The sequence below is a fragment of the Erinaceus europaeus genome, chromosome 9 (genome assembly GCF_950295315.1).
Source record: "Erinaceus europaeus chromosome 9, mEriEur2.1, whole genome shotgun sequence".
Classification (NCBI taxonomy): Eukaryota; Metazoa; Chordata; class Mammalia; order Eulipotyphla; family Erinaceidae; genus Erinaceus; species Erinaceus europaeus.
In genome coordinates this window covers 107,658,360-107,678,945 of record NC_080170.1, presented here as the reverse complement: position 1 = coordinate 107,678,945, position 20,586 = coordinate 107,658,360, and the positions used below count along the sequence as shown (strand labels likewise).

General features: G+C 37.4%; 1 protein-coding gene across 1 annotated transcript; it reads right to left on the bottom strand.

Annotated features, from left to right (window-relative positions):
* Positions 1-250: 250 nt before the first annotated feature.
* CLDN1 (claudin 1) lies at positions 251-20,056 on the bottom strand. The gene is made up of 4 exons (XM_007525662.3): positions 19,577-20,056; positions 7,875-8,039; positions 5,018-5,102; positions 251-2,968 (listed from the first exon to the last, which is right to left on the bottom strand). Exons 1-4 carry the CDS (start codon positions 19,797-19,799, stop codon positions 2,806-2,808), a joined length of 636 nt encoding a protein of 211 aa, XP_007525724.1. The 5' UTR covers positions 19,800-20,056; the 3' UTR covers positions 251-2,805.
* Positions 20,057-20,586: the final 530 nt, after the last annotated feature.

Genomic DNA, 20,586 nt, shown 5'->3' with positions numbered 1-20,586 from the left:
GTCACATGAGCACTTCTTGGGGCTGAGGAAAACTTAATCTTCCTGGAATTTTTTTCTATCACCAGCTTAGGTGTAGAAGAAGCTTGGTTTTAGGGAAATAGAGCATTTTAGGGGGTGGAGTCACTAAATTAATTGATAGCCTAGAGGCACTAAAGTTTTTTTTCATCAGGAACAAAAAGTGAGTCAGTTCCTACACCCAGTCATCTCTTTCAAGCTTGGGAATTTTAAAATAACGAAGGAGAAAAAAAAATAAGCTTTAAGTTTTATTTTATTAAAAAAATTTATTGAAAAAGAATAATGCTGTGTACAAACTCCTATTACAATTCCCCCCCAAAATATCTATTGGTCTGTTTCCAGGTACAGTAGAATACAAATATATCAAAATTGGGTAAATTCTGGTGCAGCAATTCTGTAACTTTTTCTGAACTACAGATTTCTTGGTAGAGTATAGCAAAAAGCAACTATATGCATACATTATTAGGATCTTGTGATGTAGTAAAGACCCTTTGAAGTATACATTCTAGAGGCAGACACAGGTTTAGAAGGAACACCATAAAATTTACTATGTTCTAATTCTTTTATGCTGCATTCTTTGGTAACTTAGTCATGTGGCTTCACTGTGAATTACCTGGTTCAAACTACCTATCCCCCTGTCACCTATTAGCAACAGCTCTGAAAGGAACATTTAATAGATAGTTATCTTCCCTACCCTTGCAAGTTACTATAATTCAGAAAACTTCTTCCATACTTTGGCTATGCAAAGACTTGCACATTTGCTTTATCTCTTATATTTGAAGACTTGTTCTAATTCAATTCTGTATCCCTGAATAGGGAAAAACTTACTCACAAAAAGCATATGATCAGACTGATTAATGAAATGAAAACTTTCTTAATAGCTTTTTCATTTAGTGAGCCAAACTTTGCTTTAGCATCTAGCTGCTTGAGAGATGACTTAAGTCAAAAAGCCTGTTTTTAAAATCTCTCTTTTCAAGTGGTCTGAAAAGTAATCTAAAACCTATGCATTTAAATCCCATAATTCTTTCTCCTACTACAGTATTTTTCACCTTAGAAGACATTTACATGTATCCTATTTCACTAGATCCCCACAACAACTCTGTGAGGTAGGCCGGTCAGGAATGTTTTTTTTTAACAGATGAAACAATAAGTCGAAAACAGACAAGTGTTGTGCTCAAACTTAGTCAGTAATTGATAGCACCAACACTGAAATAGGGCCTCCAGACACCAGAACTAACTAACATCCTTACATTATCTGTCTCAAGTGAAGTACCATTTTCCTTAGACTTGATGACAAGAGCAATTGTCAAAAAAGAAACTGAGCGGGTGGGCACGGATAGCATAATGGTTATGCAAACAGACTCTCATGCCTGAGGTTCTGTCAAGTCCCAGATTCAATCCCCCACACCACCATAAGCCAGAGCTGAACAGTGTTCTGGTTAAAAAAAAAAAAATGAAACTGAAACTGAGCACCAACAAAATACTAGGCAGATCTGAGAAAGGAAAGGGGAAAGGAAGGTGCTGAATGAAGAGAAGGCATGTTTATATGTTTTCTTCAATGACTTAATAGCCAATTGAGAAAATAAAAACACTACTCAGGTGTAATTCATGTTCAGAAAATAAGCACAATACCAACTAATTGATACTCATACTACAACTAACAGCTGGTTAAGTATCATTATCTCAATTTGACAGACAGATAAGAAGAGAATATTTGTCACCAAATTATCACAACAGCAAGTCTGGCAGTTCATTCGGATAAACAAACCACACCTACATATTTACATCTGAGAAAGCAGTATGTTTAAAGAAGTGGGGGAGAACTTTTCAGGGGCTTTCAGCTGCATAAATAGCTTGACTTTTAATCTATAAAATCGTGTTACAACACCCAGACAAGCAGCACACTGCTACTCAATAGTACAAATATTTTCAAGGCAAACAAAGATGTTACAGGTCAGAGTACAGGGATCATGTAGAAAGGTCACAGAAATACATCGTTCTGGTCATGCAGAAAGATGTGTGCCCAAAATCCTAAATAGAAAGAGGTTTTTAATGACTTGAGGGATTAAATTGAAAGCTTATAAAATACATTATCAGATTCAGGAGGTGAGCTCAACCATATTTTAAAAAAAACCAGAATAACTGACCAATGGTAAAGCAGATGCTAGCAGATTAATGTAAAAATAAAACAAGCAAGGCCCAGGAAGTGGTGCAGTGGATAACATAAAATAAGCATATGTAAGGGCACAAGAATTGAAGGAATTCCTACTTGTTATAGCAGGCTATGTCTTCTGTAGAAAAATTAAAGGCTAAAGGAAAGTAAATGTGTACATGTAGAAAAATGAGAAATACATCAAATAAACTGCTTATTCAATCAATACAGAATTAAATATTCTCTCTTGTTCTATATATATATATATATATATTTAGGTATGCTTGTGCCAACATAAGAAGTTTCTTATACTATCTATTTTTAATAGAAAAAATGTATATATATATACACATCTATATATATATTTGTAAGAAGTACTCCCCACAGATGAGGTGATTACTCAGTGGAATGCAGTAATATAACAAAAACACCTTCCGTCCATATTGAGGGAGAGATAAAATAAGACTAAGCTGCTTTTGCAATGGACATTAAAAAAAGGAGCTTTTTTTTTTTTTTCCTTTTTCGATATCACAGTTCAGACTATAACAGTCAGAAGTATAAGGTCTTCATGTTGATGACAGTATTTCAACGTCCATTTTCTGTCTACTCCAACAGGTTTGTCTCCTTTGGTGTCTATGTCACACGTAGTCTTTCCCACTGGATGGTGCAGGCTTTGGATAGGGCCGTGGTGTTGGGTAAGATGTTGTTTTTCTGGGACAGGAGCAGCAAAGTAGGGCACCTCCCAGAAGGCAGAGAGAAGCAGCAGCCCAGCCAGTGAAGAGAGCCTGACCAAATTCATACCTAAAAAGAAGATAATGCCATTTGTTTAGTCAATGAATCACTGGGAACTTCTCTAATATAATTAAAGAAGGATAACAATATTATACTCATTATCTTTTCCCACTGAAAAGAATCCTCCTTGATTCTTTGGGGAAATACTTGATGGTTTGTGATCACATGCACACAAGAATGTTTCTATTGCAGCTGTTTACAAGTTGCGATAGTATTTCAGGCAATCCCACAGGCAAGAACAGGCTAGTTGCACAAATATTTCTAATGACCTTTCCATAGGTAGGACTTTCAAAATATGTTTACATATTCTAGCAGCCAGATTTGCAACACAGTTCCTAAATTAAAGTTTAACATGTATGCTACTATGATCAAGTAGTGACCATATTCTACTATTTTTTTTAAAAAATCTATTTGAATATGTGAAAAAGTATCAGTTTTAAACAATGACCCCAGATTTACAATAAAATCTGAAATTTGTGGTTTTATGAAGAATGATGACTAAGCTGATCTAGATTAAGCTGATTCGGGTGGATGCATTAGGTCAGAAACTTGGGGAAAATATCTGTGACTAATTATGGCCAACAAAGGTAGAGCAAGGCTGGATCTAGAGTTCTAAAGTCTGATTTGATTCCTGATGCAAACTCTCCTGCTACAATTGCAGGCTAGTGATTTTACTTCTAAACCTCAGTTGCTGAGTCTCTTAGAATTGGACAAGCCTGGGGGTCAGGCAGTAGCGCAGCGGGTTAAGCGCACATGGCACAAAGCTCAAGGACCAGTGTAAGGATACAGGTTCCTTTTGAGCACCCAGCTCCCCAACTGCAGGGGAGTTGCCTCACAGGAGGTGAAGCAGCTCTACAGGTGTCTATCTGTCTCTCACCCTCTCTGTCTTCCCCTCCTCTCTCCATTTCTCTCTGTTCTATCCAGCAACGATGATATCAATAACAACAATAATTGCCACAACAATGATAAAAAAAAAAAGGGCAATAAAAGGGGAAAATATAGCCTCCAGGAGCGGTGGATTCGTGGTGCAAGCACCAATAACCCTGGAGGAAAAAAAAAAAAAGAACTGGACAATCCTACCTGCCTCACTAGCCTGCTTTCGAAGCAGTTTCACATGTGACAATGTAAATAATGAAAATACAGTGCCTAGCAATTTATAGACTTTTCACATCTGTTACTAGTAAAATTTTAGACTAGTGACCTGCAGCAGTTTCTGTCCCTACACTGTAAATCTTATGGGAGAGGATACAATGCATTAATTGCAGTATTTGTTCTTTCATATGTGGGTGACTATATAAAAAGTTACACACCTTATCTCCTCAACCACTGGGATTTTCATTCACTCATCCTGGACTCAACAAACAATAATTACATCTTAACATCCTGCCTCTGAATGTAGTTATTAAGCTTTAAAGATGTGAACACAGTGAGACAACGAACCTTGTCCTTGATCAAAGCGTGTCATTATATGACATACAAGAATCAACTCTGTAAGGTCCACATATTATAATATTAAAACAGTGTAGCCTTTATAAAGTCAAATTTACAGCTTTGATGGAACATATATTTAAAAGCACTATCTCAAGTTATTTTCTCTCTAGACAAGCTGTTTTTTAAAAGTAAAATTAAACTATTAGGAATAAAGTACTATTTGTCATTCCTTATAGAAGTATTTTTTAAGTAATCCCAAACTTTATTAGCTACAAGTAATCACAACTTTTTAAGTGTCAGAATATACTTCAAAAAGGAATTTTCTAACATGTTAACACTTTAATACTAAAAATAAGAAAAAGTCTCCTATGCAGTTGGAACATATCAAACTTTGGAATTTTCTATGTTTAAAAGTATTTTGTAATTAATATAGACTAGTAAAGCAATTACTATACTCATTATTAACACAAGTCACAGGTTAGACAAATTATTTTGAAACCTAGGAAAAAAAAATTGTGAAATTCTGGAAATCAAATCTGGGAGATTCTGTCACTAGTTGGACTGTTCCAACAAACAAAACCAGGAGATGTTCTCAGAGAAAGCTACTTTATACATGAATAGTGTTACCTGGCATTTACTGGGGTCATGGGGTCATAGAACTCTTGAACAATTCTATGGCCATACCACGCTGTGGCAATTAAAAGAGCCAGACCTACAAAAATTGAAAACAAAAGACTGTTAGCTTCTAGGAACACTAAGCATAAATACGCAGTCCATTACATTTGCAAGTATTTTACAAGAATTCAATCTCATCAATAGTGCTGACATTTTCAATTTAGATAATTTCAGTTTAGGGAGATTAAAGCATTCAACATGATTTATTTCAAGTATTCTGTTCAGACAGGCCAAAGTAGTAGGTCAGAATTAGGCATATTTTATATTCTTTAAGTTGCTTCCCTCATTTATATTTCAAGGACCCTGGTACGAATAGCAATTTGGGGGGAACACTCGTTAGGTCACATCATTCAGGTTCACCTTTAAATTTATTACTATATATAAGTATACAAAAGTGCCTTTAATAAAATTGATGTTCTTGTGGCTTAGAGATGTGACTCAATAGTAGAGCGCAGGATTGCATGCATGAGACCACAAGTTCAATTCCAGACACTACAGAAACTAGAGCAATACTCTTGATTCTCATTTCCTCTCTTTCTTTCTCTCTCTCTCTCACCCCTCTTTCTTGTAAATCTTTTAAAAATCTCACTAGTATAAAGTCACTTGCAAAAGGGAAGATAAATACTATTCTATATTCCTCTTGACTGAAACTCTAATTTACATTTCTTCAGGATCAAAAGGAAAGCAAACAGCTAGATCATTAAGAAGAAAAATTGTCTTCGAATGAATTTAACCACCCAGACTCCTACTAGCCCACTGATCAGACTTTCTAGTTATCACCTTGCAGCTTGCTAAGGATCTACATCATTAATTCATACAGAACATTTCAGTTTCCCAGGTATTCTGTCTGTCCACAGTACTGGAGAAACTACTTAGACAAAATTAATTCATTGTAAGAAATATAAAATCTCTTGCTTTGCTTATCAAAAACATTTTTATAATGATTCTAAGAAATCATATATTATATATATATATTAGAACTTCTTGTTCTCCTGCATCTGTCCCTTCTCAGAAAAATTGTTCAATCAAATCGCCTCTAATACTTAACAAGCCATGGCTTGTTAAGATAGGTAATGTGAATGTTCTAGAAATTTCCAACTTTTATTCTTTATAAATTTCTAAAATTGTTGTGGAAGTGATGCAGTCACTTACAAGAGTTATAAGAAATCCAGAAAAGGAAAGATGTCAGGCAGTAGGTTTGTTCACAGTTTGATGAAAAGTTGGAAAATAGGCATTATCTCTGCTGTGTCTGCCAAGACTTCATCTAGATAAACTAAAAGACTGTCTACTTTAAACTTAGCAAAGCCAATGGCATGCCACCTTAAGTACTGTTCAGTTACATACTTTATGTTGGGAGAAAGGGATCTTTGTTAACAAAAAAAAAAAAACATGATCTTTGTAAAAAAAAAAAAGTGTCTAATTTATTTTTTGTCCATTAAAATTATATTACTGTCTTTTCCAAAGCCAATAGTTACTATATGCATTATAGTACATATAAAAGCCTTTCTAAAAAATAAAAGACTACTATATATTCTTAATAATACAGAGGTATGGTCACTCTGCAATACATATGTAATAGTTTATTTATTATGTAATAGCTTGTACATTATACACACATTATAGTAATTAATATGTTTCATATAAGAATTCACAGTGGAACTGTGATCTTTTGGTACTCAGTTTCTCAAAGGTCATATTGAGTCATCTACACCAGAATAAAGCAACAGATACACATGTTTTCTATGAAAAAATGTAACCACATTCATGTGTCAGGTTTTTTTAAAGCTCTCTTTATAGTCAACAGAGCTCATAACTCATTTAACCTAATTTGTTACCTTTCCAACATTCATCTTCAACTCCAATTGACCTTTCTATTTACTGATCTGTTGATATATGCACACATTCTGTATATTTTTTATTGTTCTACCATGGACAGTGTCTCAATTTTTCTCTGATGATGACAATCCCATCTATTCCTCACATACTTGTTTTCCTGACTTACTCATATATTTTAAAATGTTCCATTCATTATTTTTTACCTTTTCCATATAGAGTCTTTGGAATAGAAATGTTCTTAATGATTTAGAATTGTTTCTCTTTTTAAAAGATTACTTCTCTGTGTGTGTATGTTTGTGTGTGTGTGAGAGAGAGAGAGAGAGAGAGGGAGAGGGAGAGGGAGAGGGGGAGGGGAGGGGGAAGAGAGGGGTTGGAGAGGGAGAGGGAGAGGGAGAGGGAGAGGGAGAGGGAGAGGGAGAGGGAGAGAGAGAGAGAGACTATACAAAGTCTGAGGTTAAATCTAGTTCGCAAAAATCATGTGATCACTGAGCCATCTCTCTGGGCACTAGAGTTGTTTGCTGGTGTACATTAGATAGAAACTCACTTTCTTCACATGGAGAGACTGATTCCAACAAGCCATTTGGTGCCATAGACACTTTTAAGTGCGGTTAATTCTTACATTTGGTTCTTGTTTACAAATGTGAGAATCAACCATTCTAAAAAGTTTCTATGTCTTTAGATTTTAAAGAAACTGGAATCAGGTTCTGGGCAGTGGCGCACCAGGTTAAGCGCACATAGTACAAAGAGCAAGGACCCCTGGTCAAGCCCCAAGCTCCCCACCTGCAAGGGGGTCACTTCACACATATGTAGTAGGTGTCTCTATGTCTCTCTCCCTCTCTATCTTCCCCCACCCCCTCTCAATTCTAGAGCAACATATTCAACATGATCCAACAAAAGTGAAACCCAGTCTATAACCATGCCAGAGAAAGTCGAGTATGCTTGGAAGTTGGAAAGGGGTCAGGATCTCTCTTACCTGAAATAAGAAATATCACACCCCCAATGACAGCCATCCGCATCTTCTGCACTTCATCATCTTCCATGCACTTCATGCACTTCATACCAACAGTGGCCACACAGATGGCTATTAGTCCTAGCAGGATACCAATCACCATCAAAGCACGAGTTGCTTGCAAAGTACCTAATAAATACGTTAGGTTCATGATTAGTCAACAATTTGTTTGTCTTTATATCTTCACTCTTTTTTTTCAGCCACCAGGTTCCAGATTCTACCACAATGCCAACCAGACTTCCCTGGGCAGATGACCCCACCAATCTGTCCTGGAGACCCACTTCCCCAGAGCTCTGCCTCACTAGGGAAAGAGAGAGACAGGCTGGGAGTATGGATCGACCTGCCAAGGCCCATGTTCAGTGAGGAAGCAATTACAGAAGCCAGACCTTCCACCTTCTGCACCTCATAATGACCCTTGGCCTATACCCCCAGAGAGATAAAGAATAGGGAAGCTATCAGTGCAGGGGATGGGATATGGAGTTCTGGTGGTGAGAATTGTGTGGAGTTGTACACCTCTTATCCTATGGTTTTTATCAGTGTTTCCTCTTTATAATTAAAAATTTTTTAAAGTAATATGTTAAAACCAGTGAAAATTCTGCCTAGACCAACAAGACAACTAGTCCAAGTGTGAATCAATATTGGATGGAAGAGAGAAATATGAACTAGGGGCCAGAAGATCCCAGTCCTGAGATGTTTTTATTAGTAACCAACATGGTTACTTCTCCAGAAAAGGAAAAGCCTGGGAAGGGTGATGAGTAAGAAACACTCCAGCTCCCCACTGAATGTTTCCAACATTAAATTCAAAATCTTCTGAAAAACAGTTAATGATATGGTTGAACAGGTTTAGCTGAAATAAGCATTACTAATGGAGTATTTTAATTATGAAATAATAACGTGCATTATTCTTAATATGACAACACTTATAATGTGTGTGTGTGTGTGTGTGTGTGTGTGTGTGTGTGTGTGTGTGTATGGACAGTAGCTAACAGCTTTATACCTATACCCCAATCATCAGGTTTCAGGAAAATGAGGTGAATGTGAAGGATAAAAAATAATTTTTTCCTTGGCTTCCATGACTGGATAAACACTACTTGTATCACTAGCCACTGAGTGGAGACAGGGAAATATTAATGCCTTTTTCTTAGAAAAAAATAAATAAATAGCTTTTGAGTTGTTACTTTGGAGCCTAGTAAATTCATATACAGAGATACTACCAGTTTTGGACACTCAGACCCCTATCAGGGGGAAAGGAGTAGTCATGCTTACTGTCAACAACGGTACTGTAAACAACCCCCCAAAAATGTACTGTAAACCCCAATAAAAAAATGTCATGCTGTAGAACAGCAGAGAATGATTCAGTGTAGTATCTGTCAGAATATTACAAAAAACTATAGAAAAACTTTTTTTCTAGTTTTCTATCACTGTCCTTGGTGGATGATACTACAATCATATAGATAGGGTCTGGTTTGAGATATAATACCTGTATATTTTTTAAAAAGAGTGAAATACATGAAAGCATCATCTGTAAATTCTGTGGGCTAATGTCCTGGAATTAAACATGAGCTGAAACTGTGCTAACTAGAAGAGTTTTCTTGCTTACATTTCAGATTTATTTTCTGTAACTAAAAAAACTCAGTAGAGTTAACCTAAGGCAAGCAGTTCATTTTTGATGTAACAGATTATACTTTGGTACATAACTAAGCATCTTTTGGAACCATGTTTCTATTATTGAAGTATGTGACTGATACTTTTGCACTTGGGAATTTATTGATAGAACAACTTATTTATTTATTTATTTTAATAATTTATATTTTATTTTATTTATTTTACCACCAGGATTATTGCTGGGGCTCGGTGCCTACAAAAAGAATCTGCTGTTCCTGATTGCCATTTTTTCCTTTTTTTTCTTTCTCCTTTCTATTATACTTGATAAAATAAAGAGAAATTTAAAAGGAAGGGGAGATAGAGGAAGAAAAACAAAGACACCTGCAGACCTGCTTCACTGATTATAAAGCGACACCCTCCAGGTGGAGAGCAGGGGCTCTAACACAGGTCCTTGAACATGGTAATATATGCACTTAACTGAGTGAGCCACCACCAGCCAATATTCTCTTTTCTTTATTCTTCTCTCTCTCTCTCTCTCTCTCTCTCTCTCTCCCTCTCCCTCTCCCTCTCCCTCTCTCCTTTCTTAAGCAGAAGAAAATAGAGATAGAGGGCAGGGGAGCAGAGTGAAAGAGACCACAGCATCTAAGCTTCTTGCAGTGCAGTGGGGGCTGGCTTGAACTTGAATCATGCACATGGCAAAGCAGCACACTATCCAAGTGAGTTCTTCTGTCAATTCAACAACAGACTTTTTGATGATCTTCAAAACTTGTTCACCTGAAGACAAGGTTCTATACCTCACAAATCAGTCCTAGGCTCAGTTTTAGAGACTGTTAGGGTTGAAAACATGGGCTACTAATTGTCATTAAATCAAAAGATTTCTAACACTTGATTCAATCTTACTTGCAGACAATTTATGGTAAAATCACAGTTCACACATTCAAAAGGAACGGCAAAGTGTTGTTTTTTTTTTACTGCATATGAGAAACGTTTTAAAATCAAGATCATCATCACTTGATTTAATAGAGCCACTCCCTTTCTTAACTAATATATCCAAGTCTTTATAAGTGAGTATAAGCATATATATATACCCTAGACCCGAGAGTGAATTCACCAGGTTGGACTTATACTTTGCCACATGTGCTGTCCAAGTTCTAGCCTCAGCACCATAGGGGAAGTACCATAGCACCAGGGGACACTCCAGTGCTGTTCTCTCTCTCTCTCTCTCTCTCTCTTCCTTTCCCATAGACTTCTATCTCTCTTTCACTCTCTAGAAGTCTGCATGGGAATAATGACATCACACATGTGTAAATCTCTCACTAAAGTAAGTAAATAAATAAACTCAGACATACCCTATTCACACCCTTATCCTATTTCAGGATGGTGCAGAACTGCTGAATCAAACATATACCCTATGGGTCATGACTTTACTAGGAACTACAGTTTCTTATAGGCCGCTGTAAAGTGTCTTCCTTGGAAGGTGAAAAGAATAAAGTAATATGGTCTCTATAGTTTTGACCTATCCTTATCACATATTTGCCAATAGCTCTGCAAAGACCACCACTACAGATATGGAACAGAAAAATAAAATACTAAGCTCTTAGCATAACAGAAACTTTAGATTTGTTTTTAAGATTACACTCGGAAGGGAAGCACTTCAGTCAAAGGAATGTCAGAGATGTTGAAAGTCATGAAGGTGACCCATATGCCTGGAACCAAGTACCCACCTATTTGCCTGAACTTATCTGGGCCTTAAAATTACAAGTGCAGGGCCGATGAGATATCAAACTCAATGAGATATCAATGAGATAGTGTTCCTGCTTTGCTAGGCTCATGACTAAGGTTTGCATTTGCCCTGAAGGAAATTTTGGTGCTGTGGTATCTTCACCCTCTCCTTTTGCTACTGTCTCTCAACACCTAAGAAAGTCAGCTCACAGCAATAAAGCCTAGATGACAACAACAAATAAGTATTAAAAAAAAAAAAAACCTTACAAATTCTACCTCCTGAGAAGGCCCTCAATCCTAGGCAAATTATAAGAGTTGGTCATTCTATTGGAGTGTGGTAGGATATGATAAGTACAATGAGGTAGCCCATAAAGGTAAGAAAGCCTATATTATGAAGGGACTTGCAAACTAGATAAAGAGGTTTAGAGTTATTTTTCATGTAATCAAAAGTTACTGGAAGATCTTAAAGACAGAATGACAGGTTAGAAAAAAATATGGTAGTCATCCTACAATAGGCCTTCAGATATGTATGGCTCTTAATCTCTCAACCGTTTTGTTTTCTCATAAATACTCAGTTTTCTAGCCCTTTATTAATCACCTTTGCTGCTTTCTCTGATCTCTCTCCAAGTTTTCCACTTTATTTGAGTTGCAGGGCCCCAACCCAGATCCAGCTTCTGTAATAATCATTTTGATCTGTATTTCACATTAAAACAGCAGGCCACTGGCCCAGCAGGTCTGAACACTTGGATCACAAAACTTTTTTTTCACAAGGAGTTTACTGGGCCTCAATCTTATGAGTCAGGCTTGTATAAAACCACCCAGGCAGGAAGCACACATGGATAAATTACTTTAGGGATCTAACTACATTCACCTGGAAGTATCTAACAGTGACTGTTTGTATCTCTTGGATTTTATTTCTTCAAATTCTGAGAGAAGATATATTTGATTCATGTCATATTCTTTCTTTTAAACTATTTTTTATTTTATTTATGTATATTCCCTTTTGTTACCCTTGTTGTTTTATTGTTGTAGTTATTGTTGTTGTCGTTGCTGGATAGGACAGAGAGAAATGGAGAGAGGAGGGGAAGACAGAGAAGGGGAGGGAAAGATAGACACTTGCAGACCTGCTTCACCGCTTGTGAAGGGATTCCCCTGCAGGTGAGGAGCTGGGAGCTCAAATCAGGATCTGTACACTGGTCCTGTGCTTTTAGCCACGTGCAGATAACCAGCTACACTTCCGCCCAACTCCCTCATTTTACTCTTTCTACTACTTTTACAAAGTTCTAAATTAGAGTAGACAAACATTTTTGTCATGTTTTATTTTCCTTAAAGAATAAAGTAACTTCTACAATGCACAAAACATGAGAGAAAATGGCAGAAAAGGTTTACTCTGGAATCACACATGGCATTTAGAGCAAGAGAATGCTCCATTTAAAAAAATTAATAAATCGGATAAAAGCAATGACAATGTTGCACTTATATCCTAGTACCCACTGGTCTAGGAAATTCCTTCATTTCATCCAACTAGATGGTCATCAAATACAAAATTCTATGTTGGAGCTATGTGGGTGAATTATTAGCTATGGTGATATGTGGGTAGAGATAAAAAAATAACTTTTAAAAAGACTGAAAATCATTGCAGCATGAAAATTCACTAGCTAGGTATATGTAATGATGGATTACAACTGGAAGTTAAGCAGGGGCAGTGACAGCAGTTGTGAGAGCTTTCTGTGTAGAAAGACCCCAGATTGCACATTTTCCAGCTGGAACTACTTGACTTCTTCAAATTAAGGTCTTAAGGATGACTTTTAAGTCAAATAATTAAAATACATAATTATAAGCCCTTTGAGGACTTGAGTTTGCTTTTTGTTCATAATTGTATTTAAAGCCCTAAGAAGTACCTGGCACGCTACATGGATTACTCAACCACTGTTCAATAAATTTAAATTAGGGAATGCTTATCCTTTCAAAAATTTACTAATATGGCAGGTTAAAAAATATTTTCTTGTACATAACATAATCATATTTGAAAAACACTGAGAATCACCTCTCTATACATTGTGGGGTTACTAAAATCTTGCTATATAAAGCAAGACTTAGTTTAATCTAGATTTCATTAAACATTAAGAATTCACACAGGGAGAGAAAATTATGTTCTCTCTATTTTCTGTTTTTCAAATTTTTATTTGCACCTAAGGAATTTCCATGATAAGAGTTTATAGTTTATCTCAAAACACAGACACACTAGAAAGATGGTAACCAGGGCTGAGAAGTTGAGAGCTGTTTGAAAGCTACACAATAATATTATGGAACAGACTATTAATTCTAAGATATTCTGATTGGATAAAGTCTAAAGGCAAACATGTTCCACTCCTTTTCCCTAAAATTGCAAATACTTCTACAGTATTTTTATCACTTAATATGTTGTGAAGAAAATGGTAAGTTAACATTTAGGAAGTTACACTATTGTTCCTCATCACTATTCAGTAGTAAAGGGAGAAGGCTGCCTTTTAATTATACTTAACTAGACTGGCAATCTTGAGATTAAAGACTCCCTAAGGAGTTCTCACACTTATAACCTTAAAGTATAATTTTGTGGGGGGGGGGGGAGTACCTACAAAGATTTTCACTTTTAAAACAAGAAATTAGTTAGGAGTTACTGATCTATTACAATTAGGTTAATCAACATAAGTGTAGAAAGACAAAACTAGGCAAGTAAGATGGCTTTTTACCCAAAACTTTCCTAAATTCTTACATAAGACATATTTATATTTATATGTCTATAAGACATATTTATATTTATGCCATTTAGTTGTCATATTACTATATTAATGCCCTACATATCATAAATAAGATGGTAATTGTAACCATATCTTCATACATTCTCTCTTTGCTTCAGTAGTTGTTTGATAAAATTATTGGCATGGGGCGTTGGCAGTGGTAACTCAGTTAAGTGCATATATTACCAAGCACAAGGACCCAGGTTTAAGCCCCTGCTCTCCACCTGCAGGGGGTCCGCTTTATGAGCCTTGAAGCAGGTCTGCAGGAGTCTATCTTTCTCTCCCTCTCTCTATCTCCCCATTTCATCTCAATTTCTCTCTGTCCTATTTAATAAAAATTAGAAAGAAAAGAAGAAAAAAAATGACTGCCAGGAGCAGAGGATTCTTAGTGTGAGCACTGAGCCCCAGCAATAACACTGGTAGCATAAATAAAAAAATAAATAAGAAAATAAACGGACTGATCATTTGGTGACTGGGCAAAAATGCTCCTTTCTTGCCAGTTAAATGAGCTCATCACAAACTGTCACAGCACTAGATTCATATGAGCATAACACTTAATAAGTCTTTCACTTTTACTCAAGTTCAGTTGTCCAAGGGTCCTCGTTGCTACTGTATCCATTTTATTGATGCATGAGCTGGTGCCATTGTTTGTGATCTTTGTGAACACTACACAATTAGAGACTCAATTCATTAGAAATGAGGCAAGACTTGCTACTGTTCAGAATGTCTACAGCTATTCTACTTTTTGGTTGTTTCTTAGAAAAACTACCTTGTTGTTAAATCTGTACTTCTGCATTATCTGTGTATGGTCATCCTTCTAATCAAGAAAACCTAAGCCACTTTCCTATTCTTTTCACTTCTTTGTCAGTAACAAATAATGCTGGCACTGGAAGAAATCAACATTGGCATCTTATAAATCATCTTAGCCACATCCCTAGAAGCTAGGATAGGGTCTGGCTCCCATTTGCTGAATGGATGAATGAATCATGAATTCATTTCTCTATTCCCTCTCACTCTGCCCTATTTTATATGTGGGGAAACCACAGCCCATAGAGTTCAGGTGACTCACCATTATACACATGGCTAGTTAGTGAGAAAACTGGAGTTACAATCAAGACTTTAGATCTGAAATGTAGATTTCTGCTTGATTTCCATCATTCCAAGAGTTAGAACTAATTCTTGTAACAGATATGAACACAAACAACCCTTTGATCATCTTGGTTCAGCAGATGGAATGCAGTTTAGGAAGTATGAGTGGGTGCCTTTGTACCTAGTAAGACCATCCAAGTCAGTGATTTTTGTCTCTGATTGAGCCTGACATCATGGTGAGAGTGCGGGGAAACCTCACTGACAACCAGTGCTCATTAAACACACCTACACGCATGTGGATTCATGCAAAGCAAGTTGAACAGGCTATAGGAGCTTGCAAACAAATTACAGAATCTCAATAGAGAGTCTGGCCTAACCTCCTATTTGTCTGGTGCTTGGATTTTCCATACAACATTCCTACAAAATGCTTACTTATTTTGCTGCACACACCTCCCACCATGCAGCCTCCCAGGACAGTCCAAGTTTTGCAAAGCTCTAGCTATCAAAGTCAAGCAACAAAAAGAAAAGAAAGGAAGGAAGGAAGGAAGGAAGGAAGGAAGGAAGGAAGGAAGGAGGGAAGGAAGGAAGAGAAAAAAGAAAGAAATAAAGAAAGGAAGGAAGGAAGAAAAGAAGAAAAATCAATGAAATAATCAGCTAAGTACATGAAATAGGCACCAGGTTGTCAAAAGTTTTAGAACTACCTAAAGCCAAGATGTACATATTAATCAAGAAGAGTCTACTTCACCTGTTTCTGACATTCTGCTTTATATCCTAACTTTCAGTTGTAGCAGTCAGTAAATATAGCACTGGGTGATATTGAAATTGTCTCAGTAAAGCACCTATTAACATCTGCTTCTCGATGAAGTTTCTCAGTTAAACTGTCATAAATGGCTTTTCAAAAGTCACCTAAAAGAAGTCCTGCTGTAATTCACTTTCTGTCTTCGTTAAAGCATACAGCGCCCTTTTAGATCCTTTATGAAGGTCCTGTGGTATTTACAACTGACATCAGTTAGAACAATGGAACAAGGACTTTAACATGTCTAGTGATACCACCTTGATAAATCTGGTATCTAAATTATCAAATGGGTTGCACCAACAAAGAGAATAAGGTACTATTTCAGGAAACTTTCAAGCAAGATTTTTACCTAAATAATTAAAAAAAAAACTTTCATAGAATGAATGCAATGTTTTATGAGGAAAGCTACAGTATATTTATACAGATAATCCTGTCCACCTGTAGATGTCACTGAGCTATACCAAAACCAACTAATGAATCACTACCTCAAGCGTCTATATCAAGTGGGTGTTAGCACCACTGCCCAGGTGAAGAAACTGAGATAGGTTTCCTGGAATCCATCCAAAGGTATCTAGTGAATCTTTGGTAGGTTGGAAAGAGTAGCTGTGAGTCAGAGCTTCTTCTCAGACTAAGTGTTCAGAGAAAGGCCAAGCATGGCACCACCTTAGACAAACTCTGATTTTAACAAAATGACAGTAATAATAGTAGTAGTAGTAATAGTAATAATACATTTGATATGCTAAAAAAAACTTCGATGAAATCTGCCAAATACAGAGTGGGAGAAAATGAAAGAGTATATTTAGTTCTTCCTCCACTGCTTTAAAATTGTAATTACCATGACAATTAGGAATTAAAAGAAAAAAAAGTAAAATCTTATCATGTATACAGACTGCCTGTCTGAGTATTCACAAGAATCAATCTATTATACTTGGTTATTTAAAGGAGCTAAGAAGGAAACCAATGTAACTATATTGCAAATGAATTATCTCAATTAATCAGAGACCTCTCTGAAATTGTGCTTAGAAGTTTTTCCATCTTCTAGTTCTTCAACATGAAATTCAAATTGCCTGATACCATAGCCTTGATGTGTATCTTTCCTTAGCAAGGTTTAATATGTATGTTCCAAGTGTATATACAACTCACAAGGGCAATAGATATACGTTTAAATTAGGTTATTATGTCTATTAAACGCCTTACATTCGGTATAAAGGAGATCTAAAATGGGAATTTTGAAAAACTGAAATGACACCATTCAAACCACCATGAGCACTGACAAATTAAATTCCACAGGTGTTCAAACAGATTCAGAACAGATTTAATAACGAAACTATATGACTTTTGGCAGAACCATATACACGAAATGGACAAAGCACTGTCGTAAACTTGAGTGATGACAACATTGCTTACACTGAGTGCACAAAGTAGCCTTCCTAGTGGACAGGCTTGTTTATCTAGACAAAGACTAAGGAAACTTTTCTTCAAGCTAGTTCAGGGTGTAACAAACACACAGTGCAAGCTAAGTAATGTAATATTTCAAGGAAGATACTTCACACATGAATTGTTCTTTCTTAAGTCAGTGAGACTGTAATGAATACTTGACAAGGCACTTAAAACTTTCTACTGGGGGGGGCAAAAAAAGCAGGGAAGAAATCTTATCATTCTTTTCCCCACCATACGTAGAAGTAATTCATTTTACATAACCCCTTTCAACTTGACAGAAAAGGACAACATCAGTTTCTCAGAAATTCTTTTGTGAAAGAGGGAAACTTGATGGTGACCCACTCTCCTTCTCACTCTCTTCCTCACCTCCCCCACCAACATCTGCTTTCATCAACTGCATTTCCTTTTCATTGTTTTTTTTTTTTTTTTTCACTGCCTTCACTCTTCCCGGGCTCCTTATTATAATGGGAAAGTCATTTAGAACTCTTCTCGTTGGGGGGCAGGCTGAAGTGCACCTGGCTGAGCACACACATTACAGTACCCAAGGACCTAGGTTCAAGCCCCGGGTCCCCACTTGCAGGTGGTAAATGGTCACGAGTGGTGAAGCAAGTCTGCAGGTGTCTCTCTGTCTATCCCCTCCTCTATTTTCCCCTCCCCTCTCAATTTCTGTCTCTGTCCAATAATAAATAAATAAATAATAACAAAAGAACTCTTCTTGTCATCCTTTTTCTACCTGCTATCAACCTTCACTTTCCAAAATAATGCTATGCTATCTGCCTAAACTGAAGGTCCCTGACAGGAAAGCTAAATTCGTCAGGAGAATCTCAAGAGCCTTCTTCAAGAAATCTTAAAAACGATACTAAAGGGAGACTTCCCACCCTAACTGGATCTTTTTTTTTTTATTTTTTTTATTCATGAGAAAGACAGGAGGAGAGAGAGAACTAGACATCACTCTGGTACATGTACTGCCGGGAACTGAACTCAGGACCTCATGCTTGAGAGTCCAATGCTTTATCCACTGCACCACCTCCCGGATCACCTCCAGTTCTTTCTACCACAGGCAACCCTGTCATGTGAAACAACACAAAGTAATAATTTTTTATTTATATTCCCTTTTTTTTTACTTTTTTTTAAAAAAATTATTTATTCCCTTTTGTTGCCCTTGTTTTTTTTAATTTATTTTATTTTTATTTTTTTATTTAAGAAAGGATTAATTAACAATTAATTGTTAATTAATCCTAACTGGATCTTAAAGTCAAAAGAGCCAGGGACCAGGCGGTGGCACACCTAGTTGAGCATACATGTTACAAAGCACAAGGACCTGGGTTCAAGCCCCCTGTTCCCACTTGCAGGGGGAAAGTTTTGCAAGTGGTGAAGCAGTGCTGCAGGTGTCTCTCTGTCTCTCTCCTTCTCTATCACCTTCTTCCTTTTCAGTTTCTAGCTGTCTCTGTCCAATAAATAAACAAAAAATACTTTAAAAAAAAAAGACTTTAAAAATTCAGAGCCAAAAGATTAAAACTTAAATGTGTGGAGAAAATACTGAGTTGGGTCCTAAGAGTGTCACTTTTACCACACAAAAAAATTCATACTAATAGTAGAATTTTCAAATTTTTCTAACACTTTTAGATTTTTATAATTTTATTTTATAATTGAGAAGCTACCAGTTTCTAAACTTCTTAATTATACATCTTCTCACTTAAATTTTACCATTCCTCAATTTTCTCAGAACCGTAGGATATCTAGGTGATTCCGAATGGATGCTCATGGGATATCCCCCTTCACCGCACTTTCATTGGAATTTAGAGGGGAAGAAAGATGGTCACCTAGGGAGTTAGAAGTGGAACTAGAATTGAGGTTTGAACTTCCCTTCCCCCAAGCTAAAGTTTTTCCCACTTTTCTCAGGATAGAGGACAAGGTCAGGAGACACGATCAGATAAACACTGGTAAACTCTTAGAATCAGGGGCTGGCGAAAACAGCTCCTTTGGATAGTGAGTATTTTTGCCATGTGTGTGACCGAGGTTCAAGTACAATTCCCACCATACTGAAGGAAGCTTGGTACTACAAGGTTCACTCCCTGCCTGACTGCTCCTCTGTAAATAAATAAATAAATAAATAAATAAATAAATAAATAAATAAATATTAACAGAATCAAGTTGCAGCCAATACCCAGTCAGGGTGCGACTGAGGCACTAGGGTCTCTCAGTCACAGCTCAGGATGGGGAAGTACACTCACTATTCAGATTCAGCAAGGAGTCGAAGACTTTGCACTGAATTTGCCCGGTGCTCTGAGATACGCAAGACATCCATAGACCCTCATAGATGGCCTGGGCCGTCACGATGTTGTCGCCAGCGTAGGAATAAATCTTCCACTGGGGTAGCGCAGTGCTCACGATGGAGCCGATCCAGCCCAGGGATGCCAGGATGAAGCCCAACAACTGCAGCCCAGCGTTGGCCATGACTCGCTCCCGCGCCCGCTGGGGCCAGAGAGTAGCAAGGTGCAGACGGTGAAGTTTGCAGGTGCGCGGGTGGGGCACACGGGAGTGGCGGAGCCGCGCGCGGGGTAAGTTTGGTGCAAGAAACCTTGTTCCCTATGCAGATGCTGAAGAGGCTCAGGATCCTGTCCCAGTCCAGGAGGCAGCTGGAGTGCAGATGTGAGGAGCTGTGGCTGCAGTTCTGGAGTTCAGGGATTGAGACAAAGATCTGCAGGGCGCTGAGATTTTAAGAGGTTCCGCCCCGGGACCCGCCCCTCGGCCGCAGCTCAGTGCCTCCCGGTGCTTCCAGTGAGGTTGCCTGGGAGTCTCATTCAGTCCTCAGTGTTAGGAAAACGCGAAGAGTACCTATCACAGAAGTGAGCCACGTGTAAATCAATATTAAAGCACTAACAATCTTAACAAAGAAAAGAAAAATAAACTCAGCAAATACCTCCACCATCATAAATAAAGAAATAAAAAGTGAGTCATGACTTCTTTACTCTTTACTCCCCTATTTGCTATTATCTTAGGTCCTTTCTTCTAGTCTATGTGTTTTTGTTTTTGTTCCCCCCACCTGCCTCCAAAATTCACCGTGTGTATAAACACTCAAAAAAAAAAAAAACTTTGGGGGTCGGGCGGTGGCGCAGTGGGTTAAGCGCATGTGGCGCAAAGCGCAGGTACCGGCGTAAGGATCCCGGTTCGAGCCCCGGCTCCCCACCTGCAGGGGAGTCGCTTCACAGGCGGTGAAGCAGGTCTGCAGGTGTCTATCTTT